At 49.2% G+C, this 25,097-nt stretch overlaps 4 protein-coding genes across 5 annotated transcripts; 3 read left to right on the top strand and 1 right to left on the bottom strand.

Annotated features, from left to right (window-relative positions):
• The first annotated feature begins 11 nt into the window (after positions 1 to 11).
• Positions 12 to 3,922, top strand: LOC131574779 (proto-oncogene Mas-like). 2 transcript variants are annotated; one of them, XM_058829517.1, is made up of 2 exons: positions 12 to 118; positions 2,741 to 3,922. In XM_058829517.1, the coding sequence occupies exon 2, from the start codon at positions 2,757 to 2,759 to the stop codon at positions 3,711 to 3,713; it is 957 nt and encodes a 318-aa protein (XP_058685500.1). In that variant the 5' UTR covers positions 12 to 118; positions 2,741 to 2,756; the 3' UTR covers positions 3,714 to 3,922. The 2 variants fall into 2 exon arrangements, with proteins under 2 accessions (XP_058685500.1, XP_058685502.1); XM_058829519.1 differs by having other exon boundaries at positions 24 to 118; positions 2,797 to 3,922.
• A 1,797-nt stretch (positions 3,923 to 5,719) lies between these two features.
• LOC131582757 (mas-related G-protein coupled receptor member H-like) lies at positions 5,720 to 6,709 on the bottom strand. Its single transcript, XM_058846260.1, has one exon. The coding sequence runs from the start codon at positions 6,707 to 6,709 to the stop codon at positions 5,720 to 5,722; it is 990 nt and encodes a 329-aa protein (XP_058702243.1).
• Positions 6,710 to 10,833: 4,124 nt separating this feature from the next.
• On the top strand, positions 10,834 to 14,408 carry LOC131586756 (mas-related G-protein coupled receptor member D-like). Its single transcript, XM_058853942.1, has 3 exons — positions 10,834 to 11,307; positions 12,736 to 12,824; positions 13,057 to 14,408. Exon 3 carries the CDS (start codon positions 13,168 to 13,170, stop codon positions 13,990 to 13,992), a length of 825 nt encoding a protein of 274 aa, XP_058709925.1. The 5' UTR covers positions 10,834 to 11,307; positions 12,736 to 12,824; positions 13,057 to 13,167; the 3' UTR covers positions 13,993 to 14,408.
• A 5,045-nt stretch (positions 14,409 to 19,453) lies between these two features.
• On the top strand, positions 19,454 to 20,929 carry LOC131582676 (mas-related G-protein coupled receptor member H-like). The gene has a single exon (XM_058846145.1). The coding sequence runs from the start codon at positions 19,601 to 19,603 to the stop codon at positions 20,927 to 20,929; it is 1,329 nt and encodes a 442-aa protein (XP_058702128.1). The 5' UTR covers positions 19,454 to 19,600.
• The last annotated feature ends 4,168 nt before the right edge of the window (positions 20,930 to 25,097 follow it).

Raw genomic sequence — 25,097 nt, 5'->3', positions numbered from 1 at the left:
AAACAGTGGCTGCCCAGCCCAGCGCTGCAGGATGACACAAGGACTTGAGCTGCACCCTATGTCACACAATCCAGAGGACAACATTGCTGGGCACAGGCACTGAAAGCCAAAAAAAAAGGTGAGAAATTCTGAGATGTGTCTTTGCCATTACACTCTGACGGTTTTTGTCAGTCTTTGGGGAAGAGAGGAGAAACAAAAACAATGGAGGAAAAGAGATCAAATATTTACTTCCCTTGCTGGACAGAAATTTGCTGTAGGTCAGGAATTGATGATAATAATTTTCAATATAAGGAAAGTTTCATTCCAGGGATTCTTTTCACTGCACAAGTGCTCTTGAATTGCTCTAAATGCACCTCTGTAATATAAAAAGTCATTACTCAGAGACCTGGTATTACAACAGCATAACCTTCTGTCCATAGTCTGAGACATCTTTGTGGGGTCAGAGTTGTTCTGCCTCAGGAACTACAGGAAGGATTTGCAGGCAGACCACAGGGAGGATGTTTAATCTCAAGGGAGAAAAAGACTACCTGGACTCAGGCTGCTGCCGTTTGAGGAAAGCTTTCACTTACTAGTTACATAAGGAAGTAGAATCATGTCTTGAATGTGTCTTGGAGACAGGAATTCAGTCTTTCCAAGGGAATATGAAAAATAAATGAGAATAATGGGTGACTTTTGCAGTGTTCTTCTCCATGATCTGAAGAAGAGAAGGATTTTGCCACTCCTATTACAGCAGAAGGCAAAACTATTGATGTTTTGTCATTTACCTGTTGCAGCCATTTCTATTCCTGGCAGTCTTTATGCACCTACAGCAACTTCCGGTGTGTAAAGGTGCTCCAAGGCAGCTTGAGAGGGACTTTGGAGAAGGGCCTGGAGTGACAGGACAAGGGGCAATTGTTTTAAACTAGAAGATGGTGGATTTGAATTAGATCTTGGGAGGAAATTCTTCCCTGTGAAGGTGGTGAAGCACAGGTTGCCCAGAGGAGCTGTGGCTGCCTTATCCCTGCAAGTGTCCAAGGCCAGGTTGGCAGGGATTTGGAGCAACCTGTAGAAGGTTGGTCTGTAGAAGGTGTCCCTGGCTGTGGCAGGAGGTTGGAACAAGATGAGCTTTAAGATCCCTCCCAGCGCAAACCATTCCATGATTCTATGACATGATCAATGGCAAAAAGCCATTTAACATTGGGAAATAATTACCTGTCATTCCCTCATCCCCAGTGGAGAGAGATGCACTTGTGCAGGCTGCAGTGGGCTAAGACAGTGCTTAGGTGACACTCAGATGTTCACACCTCTTCAGATCGAGTAGAAATTTGTTGCACAGAAGCCAGGAAACCACTTAACCACCGAGCCTTCCTCTGTTCTCTCAGCAGAAAAGCTGCACAGAACTTGAGGTTGTTTCTGATAATTTCTGAAAAAATGTGATCATTTGTGGCCTCTGCTGGAGCAAGTTGTGAGGGAGGAACAGCCACAGGGCCGCTCTCCAGTCTTCATATTAGAAGTGCTTCTGGTGCTGTAAGAGCTGAGGATGGGATCATCCAGCTCTGCAGTGCCAGAAATTCCCTGGTTTCAATCAACCCTACAGAAAATCATAGAATCCTCAAATAATTTGGGTTGAAAGGACCTTAAAGCCCCTTCAGTCTCACACCCTGCTATGGGCAGGGACATCTCCCACTAGCCCAAGTTGCTCCAAGCCCCATCCACCTGGCCTTGAAATTCCCTGCACCACACTTATTTTCCCTCTGTCCATGGGGTCAGTGTGCCTGGGGTGCTGGGATGGAACAGCAGTGATTCAGTCTGTCATGTTCTGGGTGCTTTTGGAAGTCTGTCTCCATGTGTGCTGCTGCACCAGAAAGAGAGAACAGAGGATTCATGCTGGCTACATGGTTCAGTGATTCACATCTTCCCAGTAAACCCCATTTTTTTGTTCCTCTCCTCTTTTTAACTTCTCTTCCTTCCATGTCCAAATTAACAGCTGTTTGGGAGACAGCAGAAGAACCACTGTATTTGTTCTTGTCAGACCAAAACAAAGATGTTAAACATTTTTTTTCACCCCCAAGATTCTCAGTCAGATCTCAGTACCACAGAGAAAGAAACAGTGACCTAACTCATGGAATGGTGTTGAAAAATTATCAGAGCCACAACTCCCATGTCTTGTGAGGACGAGATAATCCGTGGTTTCTTACATGTGGTTCTTGTAGTTTCTGGGGGAGAAGCTGAGGGCTCTGCCAGACCAAAATGTTTATTTGTTACTGTACATGGGACCCAGGAAAACCACATCAAATGACACTTCATTAAAACACAAATCACTCATCAATATAAAAAACTGTCTGTTGTTCTCATGGAATCACAGAATTCCAGAGTGGTTTGGGCTGGAAGGGACCTTAAAGATCATCCAGTTCCAAACCCCTGCAATGGGCAGGGACACCTTCCACTATCCCAGTTTGCTCTAGCCTGACTTTGGACACCTCCAGGAATGGGGCTGCCACAGTTTCTCTGGGCAAGCCATGCCAGAACCTCACCACCCTCCCAGGGAAGAATTTATTCCAAATATCACATCTAAACCCAAACTCTGTCAGTGTGAAGCCTTTACCCTTTGTCCTGTTACTCTAGGCTCTTGGTTCTTTCCAAAACAAATTATTTTGAGGTCCCATGAAATTAAGTTCTAGCCACAAAGCCTTGGCACAAACCAAGCAATCCTCTAGAAAAGTCACCCTGGAGTTACCACCTCTCCCCTCTCTGCTCCCAGGTCTGAATCACCCATTATGGGACCCTCAACCACACCAATCCTCCTTCCAACCACAGCCATCCAGGCTCCTGGGACCAACCAGAGTGGGGCTGTGGGACAACCAGAGGCATCCTACACTGTCCTCAAGTTCATGGAGAGCTTCTGCCTGCTGAGTGCTGCCTGTGGGATGGTGGGGAATGGCCTGGTGCTGTGGTACCTGGGCTTCCGCATTCGCAGGAACCACTTCACTGTCTACATCCTGAACCTGGCGGCCGCAGACTTTGGGTACCTGCTGTGCATCGCTGTGGAGACCGTGCAGTACCTGATGCAGTTCAACGTGGGGGTGCAGTTCGGAATATTCCTCTTCCTGGATCTCTTCATGTATGGCACAGGCCTGTACCTGCTGACTGCCATCAGCATTGAGCGCTGCCTGTCTGTGCTGTCCCCCATCTGGTGCCGGACACACCGCCCGAAGCACCTGTCTGCCACGGTGTCTGGCCTGCTCTGGGCCCTGTCCCTGCTCCTGAACACTCTGGGATATGTTTTGTGCACTGTTCGCCCCTCTCCCAGGGTTTGCCAGCGCCTGCTCATCTCCATCGGAGCCTTGGATTTCCTCGTCTGTGCGCCCCTCATGCTGCTCTTCAGCCTCACCCTCTTCCTGCGGGTCAAGTGCAGCTCCCAGCCCTTCCAAACAGGCCGGCTCTTCACTGTCATCATGCTCACCATCCTCCTCTTTGTCATTTTTGCCGTGCCCCTCAGTGTCCTCATCCTCCTGGACTTCCTGGGCCACAAATTCCTGTATTCCCCAGAGATCGGCTTTGTGCTGTCCTGCGTCAACAGCACCCTCAACCCCGTCATTTACTTCCTGGTGGGAAGCTACAGGGATAGGAAATTCAGGCTCACCCTCAGACTGGCATTCCAGAGGGCCTTCCAAGACTCAGCAGATGACAGAGATGAGAGGGAAACTCGGGACACGATAACCATGTCCTCCTAAAATCCTGCCTGGAATGTCTTAGCAGAACTGAAGACCTCTGAGTTACTGGGGAAGGTTCATGTCACTTGACCCTCAGCACTCTCTTTGTAGATATTTTAGGTCATTATTTTAAGTCCCCATCTGTGGCACATAAGCACCTGGACCACAGAAATTACCTGACCTGTATTTAGGATACATTAAAAGTTCCTGTTTGTTTCTAGTGACTATTAAATAATATTAATTTGATAAGGTTGAAATGTCTTGGTGTCTGAATTTCAGCAAAGAATTCCTGCTCAAGATAAATCCTTGTCATTCATGAACTCATAAATTCTCAGTGTTGCTTTTCACTCAGATCTCAGAAAATGAGATCAGTACCAACAATCCTTCTCTTGGAAGCAGACATAAAGTTCCTGGAAAAAGAATCCATCTATCCTTCTTAGTTTAGAATTCCCACATCTGAGCACGCACACAGCCTTTTGTGGCTCACAGAGCCATTCAGGGCTTCCTAATGTGAGCATTTCAAGGACTGAAAAGATTCACATCCACCAAGTCCATTTCTTCTCTGAACCAGGGATGTTTCCACACCACAGAGAAGAAAAGGGCTCCAACTCCGTCCAATTTTCTTTAAAAATTTAGTCACTGAGTTTCATCCTCCATTGTCTTGTATTTCAAAGAAATACATGACTGGAGATTATTCTTTTATATTATATTATTGCATGTTATTTTAATTTCTTCCAGCCCTTGACAGAGTCTCTGCATTTATCTACATCTTATATTGGATGGTTATTTCTTCCTTTAAAAGGACAGATCAGAATCCAAGGCTTTAAAATCTTCTTTACCAATAAAAATAAATCAAAAGATAGTGGGGAAAAATACAGGAAACAGAACAAGGTAAATAAATACCATGATTTGCAACAAATTATTCTCTAAACCAAATCCTTTGAGGGAAAAAATGGGATTATTTGTGCTCTCAGACTGCCTAACATTTATTCTTTTAATCAAAATCATTAGAAGAAGTCAACGTGGGTAATTTTCTTTGAAAAAACCTCACAAATTCATGTTCAAAATGTTATCTTTGTGATATCCCAAATGATTTTGTCATTAGGACAAAAAAAATATGTATTGTTAAAAAGACCAGAAGTTTCTTTTTTGTTGTTTTGTTTGTTTTTTTCCCCCAACGGGATAAAAATTGTATTTAAAGTTGTTGTTGTAATCTGATTTATCAGCTGATAAAAACACAGACTATAAACTCAGAAAAGTAATTTTTTTTTTACTTAAAAAAAAGGCACACGACAAACTTCCCAGTCAGTGTCTATTGAAAAAGGACAGAAAAGCCAAGTTTATTTTATAAATGCTAATTCCAGGTGTTTTTTGGTATAACACTGCTGTGCTTAGGTGAATAACATTTCCTCCAAGGATTCCAGGGGGAGCAGGACCAGCCTCTGTGTGACTGACCCAACTATTTTGGGGATTTAGCACACTAGGCATATCCTTCTTCATCTCTCTTGTCCAAGCAAATCCTTTGTCATTCTCAATCTCTATTTTTTACTTTCTCCCTTATTTCATTGTTTTCTTTCATTCTTTCTTTCTCTGTTTCTCTTCCATTCATTCTCTTGCTTAGAGTTCTTTTTTCTTTCTTGTATTATTCTTTATTTTTTCTTCCTTTACTTTTTCTTTCTTATTTTTTTTTTCTCTCTCTCCCCCCCTTTCTCCTTTTTTCCCTTTCCCTCTTTCTTTGTCTCTCACTTTCACTCTCTTTTTTTCCACCCTCTTTTCCCCAAATTGTAATTTTCACCAATCTCTTACCCCACACACACCAAATCCACCCATCACCAACCCAGCACCCCTTGCCCTGTCCATTTTTGCAATCTTTGCTTCATCAACAGAGTTTATTCCCTATGGATGGGACAATGAGGGTTGTTCCATGGGGAGTACAGGAACAGGACGGAGCTCAGAGCCATGTGCTCCCATACTTCTGGCTGTCTCTGAGGTGCCACATCTCCGGGTGCCACATGTCCAGAAGTGCCTCACAGAGCTGTCACCTCCACCACAGTGTCCCCAGGGCCGTGGCTCCCCTCGTCACTCCTGTCTTTCTCCTCAAACACCCTCCGCAGAGCGACTCTAACGGAGCGCTGGAAGCGGCGCCGCCGGCAGCTCCCCACCAGCACATAAATCAGTGGGTTGAGGGTGCAGTTCAGCAATGCCAGCAGCAAGGAGGTGTTTTCTGGGAATAAATCACCAGAATCAGGGAGATTGAGGAAAACCTCCATGCAGAAAGGGATGCCAAAGGCGAAGAACAGCACGATGTTGAGCAGGATGGCCACAAAGAGCTTCCCTGGCTGCCGCCTCCGGGAGCCACAGCACAGCTTGAGAAACAGGAACAGGTTGGAAACCAACATCATGAGAGAAAAAAACGTGGAAATGGCCAGGGCTACACCTGCAAGGACGATCTCAGAATCTTCAGTATAGGTGTAGGTGATGTAGAGGGAGGAAACAAAAAGCCCTGCGAGGGCCCAGAGGGCTCCGCTGACGATGCCCGAGAGGTGCCGGGGACGGTGGCAGCGGTACCAGATGGGGCAGAGGACGGAGAAGCAGCGCTCCATGCTGAGGGCTGCCAGCAGCCCCAGGCTGCTCAGGTCAAACAGGTGGCACGGGAACCCAAGGACAAACACAAGATGCTTATAGTGATGAATAAAAGGAAACAAAGACGTGCAAAATGCTGCTAAGGCCAGAAAAGCCAAAATCAGCAGGAGAAACAGGAGGAGCAAGGAGAAGTCAGCAACAGCCAGATTTAGGATGTAGACAGTGAAAGGGGTCTGCTTTATGTGGAAGCCCACGAACCACATGACCACTCCATTCCCCGCCAGCCCACAGAGTGAAATCCCCAAGCAAACCCCTGCAAAGGCAATCAGGGTGTAGGGAATGCTCGAGCATTCAGATGTGACAAATTCATCCCAGTCCAGAGATCCATAAAGTGTATTGTTCATGGTGAGGTTTGTTGTGCTGTTCTCCTCCATGGTGAATGATCCTGCTCCCGGTGGCTGCCTTCCCCCTTTCCCACCACCTCCTAGGGAGAGATGGGGAACCAGAGGGAAATAAGGGACATCAGCATTCCCAGCACTTCCCATCTGGCCACACAGCCCCACACCAGCCCCAGGGAGAACCCATACCCCTGCAGTGCCCAGGACAGGCTCCCACCTCTCCAGCCCTGACCCTGGACAGGAGGCATCTCCCACCAGTCCATCCTTGGACTCCCACCTCCAGTAGGAGCAGTGCTGTCGCAGCAGCACCAGGAGAAAGGATTTGGGGATGCTGCTGGAACCACTGGCTGTGCTTCTGCCTCATCCCTCCTGCCTGAGTGCAGCCCTTGGCCCAGAGATCACATCCCATGGTCAGAGCCTCCTCTCACAATCTCCCCACATCAGTGACAGCTTCCCATCACATGTCTCAGACAGAGATCTTGTCAGGAGGAGGTGGCCACATCACCTCCTTCATCTGCCACTCTCCAGTGTCATCCCACCATGCAGGGGGCTTCTGGCTTTCACTGTGTGTGCCAGGTGGTCCATCCATCAATGCAGAAGGGAACATAAATCATTCCCAGGGATGGAGGATGGCAGAAGGGTGAGAGAGATGAGCCATGTCACTGCCTTCCTCTCCTCTCCCCAGTCCTTCATGAGGAGATGCTGATCTGTTATGATCCCATTAATGCAGGTGCTCAGGCTTTAGAATATTAAACATCATTTACTGGATCTAAAACAAAGAAAATGAGAGGACAGCGCAGATAATATTATGTCCCTTCAGGTGCTGGGAATCCTGGGTCAAAACTCTCCTCTGGTGAGGGCAAATCCTGTCCGTGGAAGGGGCACTCCACTCTGATCCGTTCAGCTTTTACAGGGTTTTCTGAATCCCTGAGAAATTCCAGACCTCATTAGATGCCAACAGAGCCCCTGAGCAGCAGCCATGGGGATGAGTCCTGTCCTTGTGTCCACTTGCTGTGGGAAATCACCAGTGCCCAGACATGGGACTGCACGAGGGCTTTGCCCACAGCCTCTAATCCCAGCCTGTCTAATCACAATCATCAGCCTAATCACCCCTGCTGGGCATGTGTCTCCTCAGAGATTAGGTTTGTGGGGTACATGGTGCTGCCAAAGCGCTCTTATCTCCAAGGGGATCCTGCCACACAGCCTCAGCCTTTCACAGCACAGGGACTGGCATTCTACTGCTTATTTTCTTCCCCTCTCTTATGTGTTTTCCATCTCCTTTGGAGTTGTATCCTGTGCTTGTCATCCCCAGGACTGATGGATATGTCAATGCGCAAGGTCCATGTGCTCTCCAGGGTGTCCAGACTGGAGCTTCAGGATTGGGAGGTAGAGGAAGGCTTGAAATAAGGAGAGAGCTTAGGCTCAGCATCCATCCATGAGAGGAAGATGGAGAAAGGTGCAACTCCTGGAAGTTTCTCCCAGAAGGAAGTTGGAAGAAATCTTTGAGCACAAGGTACATGTCACTAGAGGCACTAAGCAACTTGTGCTGTTGCATGTCTACACATCAGTGATTTCTCACTTCTGAAGGTTTCTGGCTTATCTCTCTCACCCTTCTGCCATCCCTCTGTGGGCTGGCGGGGAATGGAGTGGTCATGTGGTTCATGGGCTTCCACATAAAGCGGAGCCCTCTGAGCCCTCGCAGGGCTTTTTGTTTCCTCCCTCTACGTCACCTACACCTATACTGAAGACTCTGAGACGGTCCTTGCAGGTGTAGCCCTGGCCATTTCCACGTTTTTTTCTCTCATGATGTTGGTTTCCAACCTGTTCCTGTTTCTCAAGCTGTGCTGTGGCTCCCGGAGGCGGCAGCCAGGGAAGCTCTTTGTGGCCATCCTGCTCAACATCGTGCTGTTCTTCGCCTTTGGCATCCCTTTCTGCATGGAGGTTTTCCTCAATCTCCCTGATTCTGGTGATTTATTCCCAGAAAACACCTCCTTGCTGCTGGTATTGCTGAAATGCACCCTCAACCCACTGATTTATGTGCTGGTGGGGAGCTGCCAGCGGCGCCGCTTCCAGCGCTCCATCAGAGTCGCTGAGGAGAAAGGCAGGAGTGACGAGGGGAGCCACGGCCCTGGGGACACTGTGGTGGAGGTGACAGCTCTGTGAGGCACTTCTGGACATGTGGCACCTGGAGATGTGGCACCTCAGCCAGAAATACGGGAGCACATGGTTCAGAGCCCCATCCTGTTCCTGTATTCCCCATGGAACAGCCCTCATCGCCTTGGCCCCAGGGTATAAACTCTGATGTACTGATCTTTTTAATTTTCTTACTACCCCTAAATCAGATTTGGATTTATTCTTTTTGTTTCTTTTGAGCGTGGTAACTCCTGCTCCAGATTTTGTTGAATAAACAACATCTGGGCTTTGCTGCAGGGTTTATCCCTGGGAAACAGTGTCAAAAACTGTCTCATTTCCTTACTTTTTTCCATTCTAAAGCCTCTGGCTTGTCCATGAGGAGGGCAGGTACCTGTCTCATACCAGAGCTCTTCCTAAGGCTAGTGCCTGCAAGGGTTGGAATGAGCCATGTGTTAACCGTTCCAAGAGCTCCTTATTCCTTCTGGGAAAAACAGTTTGTGTCAGGCTCCTCTTAGCAACCCTGATGCTGAAATCTTGTCTTTTAATGGGCCAAATTGCCCCCTCTCATTCCATAGGTGGAATGAGAGGGCCCTGCAGGACAAAACTTATGATTCTGTTTCAAATCTAATTTTGCCACTTGTATACCAAAATTTCAGTGGTACTGGACCTTCACCATGCAGTTTCCAAGAAAATTAATGGAATAATAAATTCTGTGTGTGAGCTGGAGCACATGCACACAGCAGAGGGATGATTTAGGATTTCAGCAATGTCATTTCTTCTGAGAAGAGTCAAATCAATACTGCTCTCTTTGCTACAGTCCTTAGAAAGTTGCAAGTTTCATCTGAGTCATCTTCTACACTCCCTTGGGAGTCAGGCAGCAGCCTACAATAATTCAAGGAATTCCTAGAAAGCTGAGGTGAGATGATTCCTACCCAGGCTGACATGCCTCAGGGATCTGGGATGCTCCTGCTGGAAACTGGCACATGTGGTGGCCCTGGGACGAGAACTGTCACCTTTCTTTCTTGGTGACACCGTGTTTGTTTCCCCAGCTACGGAATCTCATATCCCCTCACCAGGCCAATCCTTTCAAATGCAAACACCTCATGATCCATGACCTAATGGGGCTTCTAGAAAGTTAGAGAGGGACTTTGAACAAAGCCATGGAATGACAGGATAAGGGGGGATGGCTTCCCACTGAGAGAGGGTGGGTTCAGATTAGATATTAGAGAGAAATCTTCCCCTGTGAGGTTGGGGAGGCCCTGGCACAGGTTGCCCAGAGGGGTGGGGTCAGATAAAAACAACCACAAGTGCTCCCAAGTCTGAGGAGAAGGATAAACTCTAATGAAGGGCTGTAAAGAGGATCACAGCACCCCAAAATCCAGTCTCTAATACCTTTCATTGCATCATCAAGGGTATTGGCAGTAATTAGGGTGGGCTCTAAGTGCTGATAACCTGGCTACAAGCAACTGATTGCAGTCCTTCCCTTGGGCTGTGTGAGCCTGCATTGGAGTGATAGAAATGGGAGTCCATGGCCCAGGGGTGCTCCCATGATCCCAGGGCAGGTTTGGGCAATGATGCCAGAGCTCTTTCCAGAATGAGAGTTGTTTGTGAGAAGCACCAGCACTGCCAGAATTCCAGTGCCACCAGCATCCCTCTGCTGCTGGAGGGATAATGACCTCTCAGGGCAGAGAAATGAGGAATGGTAGAAACCTGTCAGGAGAGGGAAGGAAGTTGAAAAATGGGACACTGTCCTGGGAAGGAGTTTTTCTAATTAGGGGGGAATGAGGAGCCATTCACAAATGTTACAAACAGGTGATGCAGTGATCGGCTCTCGCAAATGTTGAATGAATATTATGTGTGTTATAACATGTTGAAAGAAGCTCTGTTAAGACGCGGACTTTTTCCAGTACGAGTACTGTGTTCATTTTGCCAGCTGTATCGGTCCATGGAGGGGAGCGGAAGCCGGAGGGACTGCACAAGCTCCGGGAAGGAGGGACGAGGGAGGAGCTGTGTCCGAAGAGTGGAATGTGTATGCATGTGGGGGTGGGCTCGCTAAGATTCTGTAAGGCCAGTTACTGCCGGGGGCGGTGAGCCTCTGGCCGTGGCTGAGCTGTCCTTTTAACTTAGTTCGTCCCTTGTTGTAGTTTATTAAACTTTTTAAAATTCTAAGAAGTGAGGCGTCGTTTCTCACAACAAAGAATTAGACCACTTGATTTGTAGGGGGGGTGGAGAAAGTCAAGATGAATAACCCCGAGGCTGTGGAACTCTGACGGAGCCAAAGTTGTAAAATCACTTCCGACTGCCTGCGACCCCAGGGAGCCTTGGGAATTAACAGCGGGACAGGAATGGGGAGCTCCTGGTGATCTGGGCACTTTCTCCTTCATGTTACTGACCTGGGAGGAGCCGCTTTAGGATATGGATCCCAAAGGAGCAAGAAGAACCAGGAAGCGCTGCTGATCTGGACAGACCCCCTTTGCCTGCTGCTGCCCCACAGTGAACAGGTCAGTGGAATGTTTTCCTTTCTCCCAATGCCACCTTCCTCTCCTCCAGCAGCTGCTCTGTTCCTGCCACTCTCTCCCAGTGACCGCAGGACCCTCCCCAGCTCCTCCCTCCACTGCCCTGTGTATTTTGACATTGAAATCGACTGAAATAAATTCTCTAATACAATGTGAAGCATTAGGAATCAGGAATTCTTTACCTCCACTGGATACACAGAAGGATCTCTCCTTGTTCTGAGTGTGGTGAGACTTTACAACCATAGCCACATATAATCATTAAAGTGTGTTTCTTATCTAACACATAAACATCACTTTCTTAGAATTAACTTCCATGTATCCTCCTTCTTCTCCAAGTCCTTTCATGGTCCTGGAGGATCTTTAAGAGGGGTCTCTGGTTGTCCTGTTCCCTGAATGTTGTGATATTAAAGGTGACCTTGCCTTGAACTTTTCCTTTGGCCATGCGCTGTTGCTTCTTGATAGAGAACTCGTCCCAAAACCACTGCAGGCCTCCTAATCTGCTTCTCCCCTGGCTCCAGCCACGTTTATCATCCTGTGTTCTCCTGCAGAGCACAGGGGAGCTGGCCTTTCCTCCTTCCTCTTGGGTTCTAGAACTGTACAGCCAGGAGGAGCAGACACTGCCAGGGGTCCTGGGTGGAGCTGGGCAGGACTGGGGCTGTCAGGGGGCAAAAACCAGCCCTGGGTGGGTTCTGGGGTGTCAGGAGAGGGTCAGAGGGGGTTGGAGGGGGTCTGCCGGAAAACCCTGAGGACAGCAGAGACTGACAGGCCACACTCAAGAGTGGGGGAGTGGCTGCCATCTGGGAAATCTGTGGGATAGGGATAGGGATAGGGATAGGGATAGGGATAGGGAGCGGGAGCAGCTCAACTGTGCTTCCTTGGGCCCAGAGCAGGCTTTGGCAATGATCCCGGAGCTCATCCAGGAATAGGAGCTGATTCTGAGAAGCACCCAGCTGACTCATCAGTGCTGCCAGCACTGCCAGCATTCCAGTGCCACCAGCATCCCTCTGCTGCTGGAGGGGCCATGACCCCTCAGGAAAGAGAAAGGAGGAATGGTAGATAGCTCTTGGGAGAGAGAAGGGAGTCAGAGAATGGGAAATTCTGTAGGGAAAGAGTGTTTCTAATCAGATGGAAATGAGGATCCATTTGCAAAATTCTTCATCTGGACCTTTTGACAAAAGCCAATTCCTCTGTGGCAAAGAAAAAAAAAAAATTCAAGATGAATAACTGAGGGAGTGGAGCTCTGACATAGCCAAGGTTGTAAAACCATTTCCGCCTGCCCTGTGACCCCACCAAGCCTTGGGGGGCAACACTGGGACAGGGCATGGAAAGGAGCCAGAGGGACAGGAGTTGGGAGCTCCTGGTGATCCGAGCACTTTCTCCTTCATGTTACTGACCTGGGGGGATCCACTTTAGTATACAGATTCCAAAGGAGCAAGAAGTACCAGGAAGTGCCGCTGATCTGGACAGACCCCCTTTGCCTGCTGCTGCCCCACAGTGAACAGGTCAGTGGAATGTTTTCCTACATCCACCTTCCTCTCCTCCAGCAGCTTCTCTGTTCCTGCCACCCTCTCCCAGTGACCACAGTGCCCTCCCCAGCCCCTCCCTCCACTGCCCAGCATTTCCCCTCTGCATCTCATGCTGAACATCCCAATTCTCCCATTTCCCTCTCCCACCCCATAATTTCTACCACCCACCTCCCCTGCACTTCTCTCCACTGAATCCTTCCCACTGCAGGGAGCCAGTGAGGAGCTGCATTGTCCATCCCCGGATTCTCCAAGCACTGACTTCCCATCCACTCTCATCACAGCTGGGGGCCACATCCCACCGCCTGCCCAGTGTCCATCCATGGAGGTGAGCACTGTGTCCGTGCCTCCCGCCTCAGCCATGGAAGGAGGTGATCTGTGTGAAATCAGTGTCATCAACATGGTCATACACAATGTGGCACTGTTCATCTGCCTCTGTGGGCTGTTTGGGAACGTGCCTGTCTTCTGGATATTCAGCGTCAGAAGTTGCACCGACTTGCTGGCTGATCTGACTACCACTGACTCCCTCTTCCTCTTCTTTGCGGTCCCCTACACCCTGCTCTGCCTGGTGAATGACGTGTTCTGCTCCGCTTTGGTGCCCCTGAGGTACTTGAACTTGCTTTTCCAGCTGTCACTGTTTGTCTACCACACAGAGCTGTTATGGCTGATGATCACCAACATCAAGAGGTACTGGCCCATCAGCTTCATATTCTGGCGCCACGTCTACCAATACTTGAGCGAGTTGTGCATGATGATAAGACCCCTGCACTGGGCCTTTTTCTATGCTGTCATTGATGTCATTCTAATAGCATATTTCCCACGCCTTTCCCAAGTGAAATGCCAGCTGGTTCGCATGTCCTTGGACATCCTCAACCACCTCCTCTTTGCTGCACCCTGGGTCATTTCCACTGCAATCCTCTACGTTATGGTCGTTTTGCACCCCCCACAGGAGAAACCCTCTAGTCTCGAACGCATTATCTTCTTCTCTGCACTCTACTCCTTCCCCATCAGCCTCTCCAATTTCATGGGGCACCTTGGCTACACTGTGGTGTCCTCTCAGGTGGTTTTCCTGTTCACCTGCATCCAGACCAGCATCAAACCCTTCATCTACTTCTGGGTGTGGTGGGTTGAGTACAGCATAGTATGATGCCGCTCCATGTCCCTCTGGCTCTTCTTCCAGAGGGTTTTTGAGAAGCTGAAAGTCAACATTGCCAGCAGCAATGATGCCACCATGGACACAGCTGTCCCAGACTGTTGATCCCCTCCACTACACTGATGAAGGACCAGGACAGTTTCTGAGAATCTCCTTGAGCCACTGGATTAATAAATATCCACGGGATCACCCTCCCCTGCTGTATTATTGCAAGAGAGGGGAGCAGGGGCATGTGGGACAGATGTCCTGCATGGAGCACACTGGAGTATGGCTTTCATCCTCCCTCACAGATCCTAGAACACTACTCTGCCAGAGTGATCCAGACAGCTGTGATGCCAGAATTCCCCCTGGCACCTGGTTCCTGCATCCTACTGTGGTCCGATATCAATAAACAGCTTTGTTAACGCTGAGCTGCCTTTGCCCCCTCTGCCGAGAGTGTCACAGCAGAGATGTCCCTGGTCCTGGGTGGCACGGGGCAGGAGCGGGGCTGGAAGGGGGAAAGTGGCTCTGGGGTGTCAGATGGGTCAGGAAGGGTCTGGATGCTGCCAATCCCAAATGTCACACCTGGAGGGCAGCAGAGCACAACGGGCAGCGCTTCAAGCTGGGGAGCAGCCATGGGACGGGATGGGACGGGACGGGACGGGACGGGATGGGACGGGATGGGATGGGATGGGATGGGGAGTAATACCAAAATCAGACTGAATAAATTAATCTGAAATATTAGGCAGCAGGACACACAAAAAGATCTCTTCTTGTTTCTGTTTGTGGGGAGACTTTACTGCAGGGGTTTTAGTCATTATAACCACACATAATCATTCAAAAGTCTTTCTTACCTAGTACATAAACACCATTTTCTTAGAACTAATTTCCATGCATTCACTTCCTACTGGAAGTCCTTTGATGCTCCTGGAGTTTCTTTAAGAGTGATCTCTGGTGGTTATATTCACTGAATGCTGCAATATTAAAGATGACCTTGCCTTGAACTTTTCCTTTGGCCATGCGCTGTTGCTTCTTGTCACAGAATTTGTCCCAAAACCACTGCAGGCCTCTTTATCTGCTTCTTTACTGGCTCCAGCCATGTTTATCGTTCTATGTCAACATCTTTGCATTCTTTTACCTTTTTGGCCACTTAGGCTATGAACAGCTCCAGGAGAGCTAAAAATGTTTATTCTCAATGTCCTGCCAACCCTCCCACCTCCTCTTCCCACGCCACCATTTCCACCGCCCTCTTCCCCTGCACATCTCACTTCTCTCCACTAAATCCTTCCCACTGCAGGGTCCTGCTGAGTTGTGTGGTCCATCCCTGGGTTCTCCAACAGCTGACTCCCATCTGCTCTGACCACAGCCAGGGGCCACATCCCACCACCTGCCCAGCAACCATCCATGGAGGTGCTCACTGTGTCCCCATCTCCTGCCTCGGCCATGGAAGGAGACTATTTATGTGGGAACAATGTCACTAATATGACCGTAGATGGTGTCAGCGCTGATGATCTGCCTCTGTGGGCTGGTCAGAAATGGGGCTGTCATCTGTGTCCTCTGCACAAACCCCACCACCTTTTATATAATCAGTCTGACCTTTGGTGGCTTCCTCCTCCTCATGGTCCTCTCTTCCCTGCTCTACCTGAAGAAGGACATGTGCTGCTCTAATGCCATGCCCCCGACACACTTGGAGTCACTTTTCCACCTGTTGTAGTTCTCTTACAACCTGGGACCGTACCTCCTGACAGCCACCTGCATCGGGAGATGCAGATCCATCCTCTATGGTGTTTCTCCCACCTGCCTTGCAGAGGAGCCAAAAAAACCCACTGCCTCCAACGATGAAAACACTGTCCCCAGGAATGAAAACACTGCATCCAGTGATGATGCCATCATGGACACAGCGGTCTGAGCCTGTTGATCCCCTCCGCTGCTCCGCTGAAGGACCCTGGGACAGTGGCTGAGGGATTCCTTGAGTCACCTGACCAATAAATATCCACAGGATCACCCTCCCTGTGCTGGTGCATCCTCCACCCCCTTTTCAGGCCACACTGGGGTCTCATACAGGCTTGTGAGGCCTCAGCCTTGAGGAGCAGCCCCTGGGCTCAGCTTCTCTGGCACTGATCAGAAATGCCCTCTGCTCCCAGGAACTGCTGCTGTCCAACAACCTGCTGAGGTTTTGTGAACAGCCTTGGAAATTATTTTACATCCCTGAATGGCACAACATCCCTGTTTCCACACTTCCACAGAAAGCTGCTGGCCCAAAGTGTGGCCAGGGTGAAACATTGTTGTGACTGAAGCCCATCTCTTGGGGTCCTGTGAACAGTGGTCCAAAAGGAGACCCTTGGAGCTCTGCTGGGCCCCAGCAGCGCTGGCCAGAACCTCCCTCACAGTGGAGTGAAAAAAAACCACAGTGTGAGGGAAAAAAAATTAACAAAGGGCTCATGAGTTGAGATGAAGACTGGGAGAAAAAAAACTGTAAGAGTAAAAAATAAAAGGTTCAAATTTAATGGTATTAAGTAAATTTATCATTAACAGAGTTTGAGAAATAAATAAAACATTAAAAGAGCTTTTTTCCTTCCGCCCCTTCGCCCCAACAGTGGAGGGAGACGGGGCATAGGGGTTTTGGTCAGTTTGTCACTTGAGATTTTCTTCTGTTTGCTCAGGGAGAGGAGTTTTTTCTGCTATGTCATTGGGTCTCTCCCATGGAAACACTTCTCCATGAACTTCTCCAGTGTGGCTCTAATCTCACAAGCAGCAGTCCTGCCAAAATTGTTGCAATGTGAGTGCCTCCCATGGGCAAACAGTGTGCACAAAACTATTAAGGTGTGGGTCACTCCTGCAAAGGGTGCAGTCCTCCAAAGGACCAGGCTGCTCTGCTTTGGAAGCTGTGAGTGGATTTCTGCATTCCCCACAGACTTCATGGACTGCCAAGGGAGAGTTTGTTTCATCATAGTCCTCACTACAGCTTGCAGAGGAATCTCAGCCGTGACTTTTGGAGCACTTCTTCCCCCTCTTTTTTTCCATTGACCTTGGTGCTGCCATGTTGTTTTCCCTCACGTTCTCACTTCCCTCTCTTCTCTCACTAGAAGAAAACCTGCTGCCTGAAGGTACCATGATGGCCCCGGCCACGGCGCATCACCACACACCACACCGGGATGGCCCCGGCAGCAGCGCCTCGCCACCCCTGGTAAAAACTGTGTGTGTGCTGCTCTGACTTTCTTCTTCAATGTGTCATCACAGAAGCGTTACCAGCCTGTCTAATTGGGCCAGCAGCATGTCCATCTTCAGAGCCATCAGTGATTGGCTCTGTCAGACACAGAGGAAGCTTCAAGCAGCTTCTCACAGGAGCCGCTTTCTGTGGCACTCCTTGGCTAACAAAAACCCAGCTGTGCCGAATCAACACAAAGCAGCTGTTTGCTGTCCTTCCCTTGGGCTGTGTGAGCCTGCAGTAGAATGACAGAAATAGGAATTCTTGGCTTAGGTGTGCTTCCTTAGGCCCAGGGCAGGTCTTGGCAATGATCCCAGACCTCTTCCCGGAAAGGGAGTTGTTTCTGAGAAGCACCCAGATGCTTCACCAGCACTGCCAGCAGCCCCAGTAAAACATGGTTTAGCTGGGAGAAACCTGGGTTAACCATTAAACTAAGGTAGACAACATATTCTGGTAATATTAAAAGAACAAAACACCTACACCATGATGTAATAAATTCGGAGCACTTTTGGGAGTATCTGTAAAAAATCTTGGATATTATAGTGTATAAAAATGCCTGAAAATTGTTCTTCCTTTGAACATGTCTATGGCAAATAAATTTCCAACATGTTCACAATTTTGACTCAAAATTGTTATTAGCCTAACACACTTTGGCTGTTAGACTTAAACTTCTTTGTTTCAGAGGGGACACAGCCATGGCTTCTGCTCCCTGGTGGAACCATGATCCTGAGTGCCCTGAGCTGGGCTGGCACTGGCACAGCCGGCACAGACAGGATGGTCCAGGGTCTCAGCATTCCCCCATGACTGCTCTGAGAGTGTCACAGCAGAGATGACACAGGGAGGCATGCTGCCTTAGGATATTAGCCTTTATGTTTTTCAACTCCTGCACAGCATTAATGCATAACTCTCAACTCCATATAAAGGGTTAGTTAACTGTCTTCACATTTTGGACAGAAAAAACAACCCCTCTAGGCTGGAAATTCAAGGACACCCTACTGCCTCAGGCCCTGAAAAGTATAAACAAGAGTGAATTGGGGGGAGCAAACTGGGGGCATGACTTCACTACCTGAAGCTGTAATTGGAGGATTGACCCTGATACGTAAATGGACCAAACTTGTATGTCTGAAAAACTCGTGACCATTGTCCATTTTGAGTGGAGCCCCTCTTGGAGGCTTTGACTGCCCAAGGTGTACCTTTTGAAGGCCTTTAATAAATACCTGCTTTTATTCTCTTTACCTTGTCTAGCCTCTCTTCTAGGTAGCCACTCCAAGGCATCAGGCAGACAGAGCTGGAGGGTGTGGAGGGGGTCTGGATGCCACCAATCCAAAATCTCCCCACTGGACAGCAGCAGAGCCCACCAGGCCCTTGCAGGCAGGGAGTGGCCTCTGACTGGGGGATGGGACGGGGTGGGGGATGGGAAGGGATGGGACGGGACGGGATGGGATGGGACGGGACGGGACGGGACGGGACGGGACGGGTTGGGATGGGATGGGATGGGATGGGATGGGATGGGATGGGATGGGATGGGATGGGATGGGATGGGATGGGATGGGATGGGATGGGATGGGATGGGATGGGATGGGATGGGACAGGACGGGAATGGACGGGATGGGATGGGAGAGGATGGGATGGGATGGGATGGTGAATGCGGTGGAGATGGGGATGAGGAGTGATACCAAAATCAGACAGAATAAAGTTATTAACACCAAGTAATGGCATTAGCAAGAGAAGCTTTAGGCAGCAGGACACGCAGAAGGATCCATCCTTATTTCTGTGTGTGCTGAGACTTTACAACAGCATTTTTATCCATTATAGCCACAAATAATCATTCAAAAGTTTTTCCAACCTAGTACATAAACACCATTTTCCTAGAACAAATTTCCATGCGTCCACTTCCTACTGGGAGTCCTTTTGTGGTCCTGGAGGTTCATACAGAGAGGTTTATGGTGGTCACATTCATTGAGTGCTGTGATATTAAAGGTGACCTTGCCTTGAACTTTGCCTTTGGCCATGCGCTGTTGCTCCTTGTCACAGAACTTGCGCCAAAAATACTGTGGCCCTCCTTATCCCTTTCTCCATTTGGCTCCAGTCACGTTTATTACCCTGGCTGCACATTTTTACATCCTTTTATCTTTTTGGCCACTTGGCCTTTGAGCAACATCAGGGGGGTTGAAAATGTGTATTCTCTGGTTTTATATTAATCCCCTACTGACCAGCCCAACCCTCCCTCTCACACTCCACAATTTCCACTACCCTCCTCCCCTGCACATCTCATTTCTCTCCACTGAATCCTTCCAGCCACACGGAGCTGCTGAGGAGCTGCCTGGTCCATCCTTGGATCCTCCAAGCACTGACTCCCATCCACTCTGACCACAGCCAGGGGGCCACATCCCACCGCCTGCCCAGCGCCCATCCATGGAGGTGAGCACTGTGTTTCCTCATTTTTCTGCACTGACCGATGGATCTGTCCTGTGTGAGATCAGTGTCAGCACAGTGATCATACATATTGTGACGCTGCTCATCTGCATCTGTGGGCTGGCTAGGACTGGGGCTGTCCTCTGGCTCCTCCGCATTAAGGCCATCACCTACTTCATCTTCAATCAGGCCATCAATGACTTCCTCTTCCTCATCTTCATGGTCCCTTCCACCCTGCTCTTCCTGCACGAGGAAGTGTCCTGCTCCACTATAATTTCTCGGATGCATTTGAGCTTGCTTTTCCAGCTCTCCCTGTTCTCCTACAACATGGGGCTGTACCAGCTGACATTCATCAGCTTTGAGAGGTGCAGATCCGTCCTCTGCCAGGTTTTCTGTCATTGCAAACTTCCCCAGCGCCTGTTGTGGGTGGTGATGACTGCCCTGTCCTGGGCCTTCTTCTTTGTTGCTGTCGTTGTCAATCCCATGGTGACTTTCCTGTGCCAGTCACAGGAACAGGAGCATTGCCAGGTGGCTCTCCTCTCCATGTATGTCCTCAATTTCTTCCTGTTTGCTGCACCCATGCTCATTTCCAGCATAATCGTCTTCATTCATTTCAAACCTGGCTCCCAGCAGAGGGAACACAAGAGGCTCGACATCGCCATCTTCCTCACTGCACTCCTCAGTCTGCCCCTCAGTCTCTTGTATTTACTGCAGCAGCTCGAGTACACCTCGCCTGTGTCCACCGAGGTGATTTTCCTACTCACCTGCATCAACAGCAGCATCAAACCCTTCATCTACTTCTTGGTGGGGAGCTGGAAGGAAGACTACTCCTTGAGGAGCTTCTGGAGAGACTGCTCCATCAACAGCTGCAGGAGTCACATCTCCATGCAGTCCCTAAGGGAGGCCCTCCAGAGGGTGTTTGAGGAGCCAGAAGAAAACACTGCTCACAGCAATGAAAACAATGCCCCCAGTGATGAAAAAAATGCCCCCAGTGATGAAAACACTGACCCCAGTGATGAAAATACTGACCCCAGTGATGAAATCACTGCGGCTAGCTATGAAAACACTTCCTCCAGTGATGAATACACTCCCTCCAGCGATGAAAACACTTCCTCCAGTGATGAAAACACTCCCTCCAGCAATGAAAACACTGCCTCCAGTGACAAAAACACTGACCCCAGAAATGAAATCACTGCCTCCAGCTATGAAAACACTGCGTCCACTGATGTAAACACTGCGTCCAGTGATGTAAACACTGACCCCAGCTATGAAAACACTGACCCCAGCTATGAAAACACTGACCTCAGTGATGATTCCTTCGTGGTCTGAGCCTGTTGATCCCCTCCGCTGCTCTGCTGAAGGACCCTGGGACAGTGGCTGAGGGATTCCTTGAGTCACCTGATCAATAAATATCCACAGGATCACCCTCCCTGTGCTGGTGCATCCTCCACCCCCTTTTCAGGCCACACTGGGGTCTCATACAGGCTTGTGAGGCCTCAGCCTTGAGGAGCAGGCCCTGGGCTCAGCTTCTCTGGCACTGATCAGAAATGCCCTCTGCTCCCAGGAACTGCTGCTGTCCAACAACCTGCTGAGGTTTTGTGAACAGCCTTGGAAATTATTTTACATCCCTGAATGGCACAACATCCCTGTTTCCACACTTCCACAGAAAGTTGCCGGCCCAAAGTGTGGCCAGGGTGAAACATTGTTGTGACCGAAGCCCATCTCTTGGGGCCCTGTGAACAGCGGTCCAAAAGGAGACCCTTGGAGCTCTGCTGGGCCCCAGCAGCACTGGCCAGAACCTCCCTCGCACTGGGGCCTCTCCGATCTGGGATCTCTCCCGTTTGCTGCCCTCAGGGATGCCCAAACAACGACAGATCCTAAACCGATCCCCACACTGCTCCAGGCTCAACCCTTGGCACAGCGAGGAGATGCAAAGGCATCCGGAGTGAGCATTTCACTGCCTCCAAGGGGAATTTCCCACAGGGACCTTGCACTGACTCTTTCTGTCTGGGTGCACACACGTGTCCATCTGCTACAGCAAATGTGGGAAAAATGCTGCTCTCTCAGGTGTTTTAGGACCTGAGACATCTGAGCGAGCCAGGCTTGTAAGGAAGTATATGGCATAAGGTAGGTGAAATACTGCTAAGTGTTATTCCTCTGTTTGATAAAAACAGGGCCAGGAGACCTTCTTCTCCTGTTTTAAAGCATTTATTAGAATCAGCTTTGGGTGGGGGCCTGACGGGTCGCGCGCACACCGCCGTCGCTCCCTGAAGTGGCTCGGAGGAGGAATGCGGCTCTGCCTACGGGGTGCAATGTAGGCCAAGCCGGGATCTCCATCCTCTCGGGTAAACCCGAAGTCCCCTTTGGCTCGAAAGTCCAGGGGTGTCACCCCTAGCGAGTCTCTTGCGGTCATGGCGAGGAAAGCGGAGTTGGTGGGTAGTGTCCCTTGATCCTGACCTTAGAGCATCGCTCTCAGTTTCTTTATCTAGTGTTCTGATGCTTCATAGATCGGGTTTTTTGTCCGAGGTGGTGTTTTTCGGTAGCTGATTTGCATAAGCCCCAATCGCCATCTTGGGAAGCCCTCATCCCCGACCGCCGTTTCGGGAAGTCTCTAACCCCGGTCGCCATGTCAAGAAGTTCCCGAGTCCAGTCGTGATAGGACAGGGGTAATAAGGAACAGTTCGTCATGGAACCCAGAATCGGTACGCTTCAGAACCTGGAATAAAGGCTGGAAAGAACACTTGCAAAACCTGGCCGGCTCCGATCGCCGGGACGTCCCCGACTCCGGGCGCGGCCGGACAGGAGTAACGAGGAACAGCTCGGCATGAGCCCAGAACCGGAACGCCTCAGAACCTGGAACAAAGGCTGGAGAGAACAATTGCAAAAACCTGGACTGCAGGTAGGGTAATTTATATCACTGTTGAACTGCTAAGTTGAAGCTCTAACTAAAGTACTGTTTAAGTTGAATGCTTTAAAGTTTTTAGGCCATTTTCCTTTTTATCCTTACCGTCACTGTCCTTTTGTCACACGCACCTGAACACACACACAAACACGCAGGGATAGTACTTTGGTGTGCTGTTGCTTAATATGAAACCTGATTTTTACTTATATCCTTGCTGGCGGTTTTGTGCCTTCAGAAATTCTTTCTCTGCCCTGGCTTTGGCCTCTCCCTCAGCAGGCCTGGATAGGGCAGCTGCAAGGGGAGGGGAGTCTGTGGTGCTCAGCACAAGCCAGAAGCAGGGTGACATCTGCATTTGTCACCATGGTCTCTGGGGCATTAACCCTCTCCCTGAGGCTTTGCTGAGGTCACTGAGCCAGGGGTGTTCATCCTGGAGAAGGGAAGGCTTCAGGGAGATCTCAGAGTCCCTTCCAGAGCCTAAAGAGGCTCCAAGAACTAGAGAGGCAGTTTGGACAAGGGCCTGAAGTGACAGGACAAGGGGGAATGGCTTCCCACTGCCAGAGAACAGGTATGAGTGGAATATTGGGAAGAAATTCTTCCGTGTGATGGTGGAGAGGCCCTGGCACAGGTTCCCAGAGATGCTCTGGCCACCCCATCCCTGGAAATGTTCCCGGCCAGGTCGGATGAGATTTGAAGCAACCTGGTCTAGTGTAAGGTGTCCCTGCTTGCAAAGGGGTGAGAGCAGGTAAAAACAAGCACAAGTATTCCCAAGACTGAGGAGGAGGAGGAGGAGCTCTGGTGAAGGGCTGGAAGGGTAAATACAGCACCCCAAAATCTGCTCTCCAATTACTTTTATTGCATCATCAAAGTTATTGGCAGTAAGTAATGTGGGCTCTAATGCTTGATAACCTGGTTGAAAGCATGCCAAGGTTTGACACTGGACAAACTCCAGGCACCTGCAAAAACCGTTCACTCACCATCTCTTGCTCTCAGCTGGGCAGAGGAGAGGGAAACAAAAATTAACAAAGGGCTCATGAGTTGAGATGAGGACTGGGAGAAAAAACACTCTAAGAGTAAAAAATAAAAGGTTCAAATTTAATGGTATTAAGTAAATTTATTATTAACACAGCCGGAGGACAATAATGAGAAATAAATAAAACATTAAAAGACCTTTTTTCCCCCCCAGCTCCATCCCCCCAACAGTGGAGGGAGACGGGGTTTTGGTCAGTTTGTCACTCGAGATACTCTTCTGTTCGCTCACGGAGAGGAGTTTTTTCTGCTGTGTCATTGGGTCTCTCCCATGGAAACACTTCCCCATGAACTTCTCCAGTGTGGCTCTAATCTCACAAGCAGCATTCCTGCCAAAATTGTTGCAACGTGAGTGCCTCCCATGGGAAAACAGTGTGCACAAAACTGTTAAGGTGTGGGTCACTCTAGCACAGGGTGCAGTCCTCCAAAGGACCAGGCTGCTCTGCTTTGGAAGCTGTGAGTGGATTTCTGCATTCCCCACAGACTTCATGGACTGCCAAGGGAGAGTTTGTTTCATCACAGTCCTTACTATGGCTTGCAGAGGGATCTCTGCTGTGACATTTGGAGCACTTCTTCCCCCTCTTTTTTTCCATTGACCTTGGTGCTGCCATGTTGTTTTCCCTCACGTTCTCACTTCCCTCTCTTCTCTCACTAGAAGAAAAATTGCTGCCTGAAGGTACCAAGATGGCCCCGGCCACGGCGCATCACCACACACCACACCGGGATGGCCCCGGCAGCAGCGCCTCGCCACCCCTGGTAAAAACTGTGTGTGCGCTGCTCTGACTTTCTTCTTCAATGTGTCATTGCAGAAGCGTTACCAGCCTGTCTAATTGGGCCAGCAGCATGTCCATCTTCAGAGCCATCAGTGATTGCCTCTGTCGGACATGGTGGAAGCTTCCAGCAGCTTCTCACAGGAGCCGCTTTCTGTGGCACTCCTTGGCTACCAAAAAAACCAGCTGTGCCGAATCAACACAAAGCAGCTGTTTGCTGTCCTTCCCTTGGGCTGCGTGAGCCTGCAGTAGAATGACAGAAATGGGAATTCTTGGCTTAGGTGTGCTTCCTTAGGCCCAGGGCAGGTCTTGGCAATGATCCCAGACCTCTTCCCAGAAAGGGAGTTGTTTCTGACAAGCGCCCAGTTGCTTCACCAGCACTGCCAGCAGCACCAATAAAACATGGTTTAGCTGGGAGAAACCTGGGTTAACCATTAAACGAAGATAGACAACATATTCTGGTAATATTAAAAGAACAAAACACCTATACCATGATGTAATAAATTGGAAGCACTTTTAGGAGTATCTTTAAAAAGTACCAAACCACCTATATCAAGGTGTAATAAATTTGGAGCACTTTTGGGAGTATCTATAAAAAATCTTGGATATTATTGTGTATAAAAATGCCTGAAAATTGTTGTTTCTTTGAACATGTGCATGGAAAATAAATTTCCAATATGTTCACAATTTTGACTCAAAATTGTTATTAGCCTAACACACTTTGGCTGTTAGACTTAAACTTCTTTGTTTCAGAGGGGACACAGCCATGGCTTCTGCTCCCTGGTGGAACCACAATCCC

Source organism: Poecile atricapillus, chromosome 1 (genome assembly GCF_030490865.1).
Source record: "Poecile atricapillus isolate bPoeAtr1 chromosome 1, bPoeAtr1.hap1, whole genome shotgun sequence".
Classification (NCBI taxonomy): domain Eukaryota; kingdom Metazoa; phylum Chordata; class Aves; order Passeriformes; family Paridae; genus Poecile; species Poecile atricapillus.
Note: the sequence above shows the minus strand (reverse complement) of the source record. Positions and strands in the feature narration are given on the sequence as shown.